Source organism: Carassius auratus, chromosome 28, assembly GCF_003368295.1.
Source record: "Carassius auratus strain Wakin chromosome 28, ASM336829v1, whole genome shotgun sequence".
NCBI lineage: Eukaryota > Metazoa > Chordata > Actinopteri > Cypriniformes > Cyprinidae > Carassius > Carassius auratus.
This window is the reverse complement of record NC_039270.1, coordinates 13,549,369-13,552,229: the sequence shown is the minus strand read 5'-3', so window position 1 is coordinate 13,552,229 and position 2,861 is coordinate 13,549,369. Positions and strand designations below refer to the sequence as shown.

The 2,861-nt window shown below is 37.4% G+C and overlaps 1 protein-coding gene across 1 annotated transcript; it reads right to left on the bottom strand.

The window, feature by feature from the left end:
• Positions 1-429: 429 nt before the first annotated feature.
• Positions 430-2,516, bottom strand: LOC113046860 (probable E3 ubiquitin-protein ligase TRIM8). The gene has a single exon (XM_026207926.1). The coding sequence runs from the start codon at positions 1,975-1,977 to the stop codon at positions 1,084-1,086; it is 894 nt and encodes a 297-aa protein (XP_026063711.1). The 5' UTR covers positions 1,978-2,516; the 3' UTR covers positions 430-1,083.
• Positions 2,517-2,861: the final 345 nt, after the last annotated feature.

The following is a 2,861-nucleotide window of genomic DNA, read 5'->3' as shown; positions in this document are numbered from 1 at the left end:
GAGGTGTTTACGGCGTCGTTATTAAACATGCTTCAGCCATACATGCCTATAGAGAGATACATGTTATTCAGGTTTAATGGAAGGGGATTTTATTTCAATCTCAACTGAGGTAATGTAGAGAGAGAAGTGTAATCCGATCTGATCTCATTTCCAAGTGTCATTTACAACACATCATGTTCTCACTGGGTAGTTTGATATTTTATGTTTAAGTTTTCCAGTGTGACCATATTACAAAATTTTTTAAAGGGAAAATACACAAGATATGTTTAGACTGCAAATTAATGATGTGGTAAGAACTTAATTTACATGGAAAACGGTAACCTTTTCATACTTATCACAAGTGTTAGTACTTTTTTTTTTTTTTTTTTTTTTTTTAACAAACCACAGTCATTTTCGGTACAATAGGAATTAATATATTATGTAATTTTCCTTCTCATTTGAATGTTTTAGGGATGTTTCCAATAGATTGTCTTAACCAATCAAAGACACTGAATAATCCTTTTATTTATTGAGAAAAAATGGGAAATTCCAAACCGTAGTAATACAAACAGTAAATAATTCACAGTTAGTTTTTTTCCAGGCCAGGAAACAATTATGTGAATTTCTTTACTCAATACTTTTTTTTCCCCTCTCTCTCTCTCTCTGCAAGAAATAGATTTTTGTTATGAGCACTGAACTGAAAAGTCATGAAATTTTAATTTGAAGTTGTCACAAAATCAAGCCATTTTAGTAATTAAGCAGCTGCAAAGAAAACAATCCCTAATACATGTGCTAAAAAATAAAAATAAAACCGATACAACATTCAGGAAACATCATAACTCTTCAAAACTGGCTGTTTTCAGTATTAATAACAAATGTGATCTTAGTTATTTTAGATGTGTTGGGTGTTTCACTGAATTGAGAACAAACAGCATCAAACAATCATGCGCAATCCAATAGAATGAACCTAAAATGCATCCAGAAATGGATTGCTGACTCACAAAATAAATGACGCAAGCTTTCAGTCCATGTCTGAATCCAGCATAAGCAACATTCCTCTAGATAACAAAAATGCACTTGTAACATTGTGCTCAAAATCAAGGTTCAAACAGCTCTAAATTGATCCGCAGAGGTTCTTCTAGTGCCAGGTCCTGTCATGACCATGATTCCCAGTCGTCTCTTCTGGTGTCCAGCACCATGACTGTGCCCATGCAATTGATCTCTGTGTTTACTGCTTTTATGCCGGTGAGTTTGATGCCCTATTTTAGCACGTGAGCCCCGGGTCTGTCCGCTCCTGTGTCCATGTCTATGCCTAGAGCCATGAGTCCTCCTTTTACATTGTCCCCTACCATGTCCAGTTGTTTTGTCTTTACTCCTGTGCTCTCGTTTCTCTAGAGTCATACTGCACTCTAGTGTTTTTGTCTTCTGAGGTGCCAATGAAAAGGCTTCATGTCCTTGGTGGGCTTCATTAAGACACAGTGGGCAGATGAACCGTTGGTCTGTCCGACAAGGAAATTCCAGTAGCTTGTTGTGCTGCAAACAAATATTTCCTTTAGGTTCCCCGTTTACAACAATAACTGTGTGCTTTTCTCTGGGATAGTCACGGTTATGGTATCTCAGCTGGGCCCTGCAGCACAAATCCTCACTTTCTGGACACATCTTGACGTTTTTGGAGTTTGTTGCTGTGTGGATTTCTCTCTCCGTGCGTCTAGGTCCATCATAACGTGCAGGTGGAGGATCCTGAAGGCCTGTGTTTTTAAACCGCTCCACCACTTCTGCAAACATGGTGTTTTTGTTGAGGACAGGTCTAGGCGAGAAGGTCTTCCTGCACTGAGGGCATCTGTAGCCCGTGTCTTTGCTGCCATTTCTATCCCAGTAGTCTTTAACACAGCTCATGCAGTAGTTGTGTCCGCAGGGAATCGTCACTGGATCTTGGAGTGCCTCCAGACAGATGGGACAGTTGAATGGATCGAGGTCTTCAAAACACTCCTCTGCCATTTCACGCAGTTATCTATGAACTAATAATTAGTTGTAATAAATTCAGTTTTCTCTCACTTCACCGTAAGCTACGTAATCAAGTTCCATACCGAGCAAGTGAGTGCAAGAGAAACAAACGGGTATGTGTTTAGTGTACAGGAACCTGTTTGACCGGTTCAGCCGACAACAAAGTATTTTTCATTTGCTTTTCCTGGAAAATATACACTAACAGCTAAAACTTTTGACATACCCCACCTACATTTTAGATTAGAAAGGTCATTAAAACTACTAAAAAAAACAGGTTGCTTTTTTTATTTTTAGATAAAATAAATGTTGGGGAAAAATCTAAACTAACTTATTTTGAGCTTCTTTAACAGTTATCCTTGTTCTTGTGCTTGCAAGATAGACAGATAGATCGATGCAAATCTGAATTTTCAACATTATTACTCAAGTCTTGCTGAGTCTACTCATAGTATGCTGATTTGCTGCTCAATTATCAATGTTCATAACAATTCTGTTTCTTAATATTTTTTAGGGAAACATCATTTTCATGATTCTTACATTTATATAAATTTATTAAAATGTATATTATAGCATGTCTTTGAAAAACAAATCTTTTGTTGAAACTGGCCTCCTGTGTAACATCGCACAGCTACAGAATTCAGTTTTGCCAACACTGTAATCAAGTGCATAGTGTTAATTTACATAAAATCAAGAATAATTTGTTAAAACAATGTTGTAGCTATATTTGTAAAATTATTAAAATCTTCAATGTGTGGTAACAATGTTCCAAATGAGAAGTGTATCAACGATATTAACCCCACACAAGTGCAGGGCTTCTGTGCCGCCAGCAGCTGCTGTTGCAGTCCAAGCACAAACACTGTCCACAGGGAATCGGTGCAGGA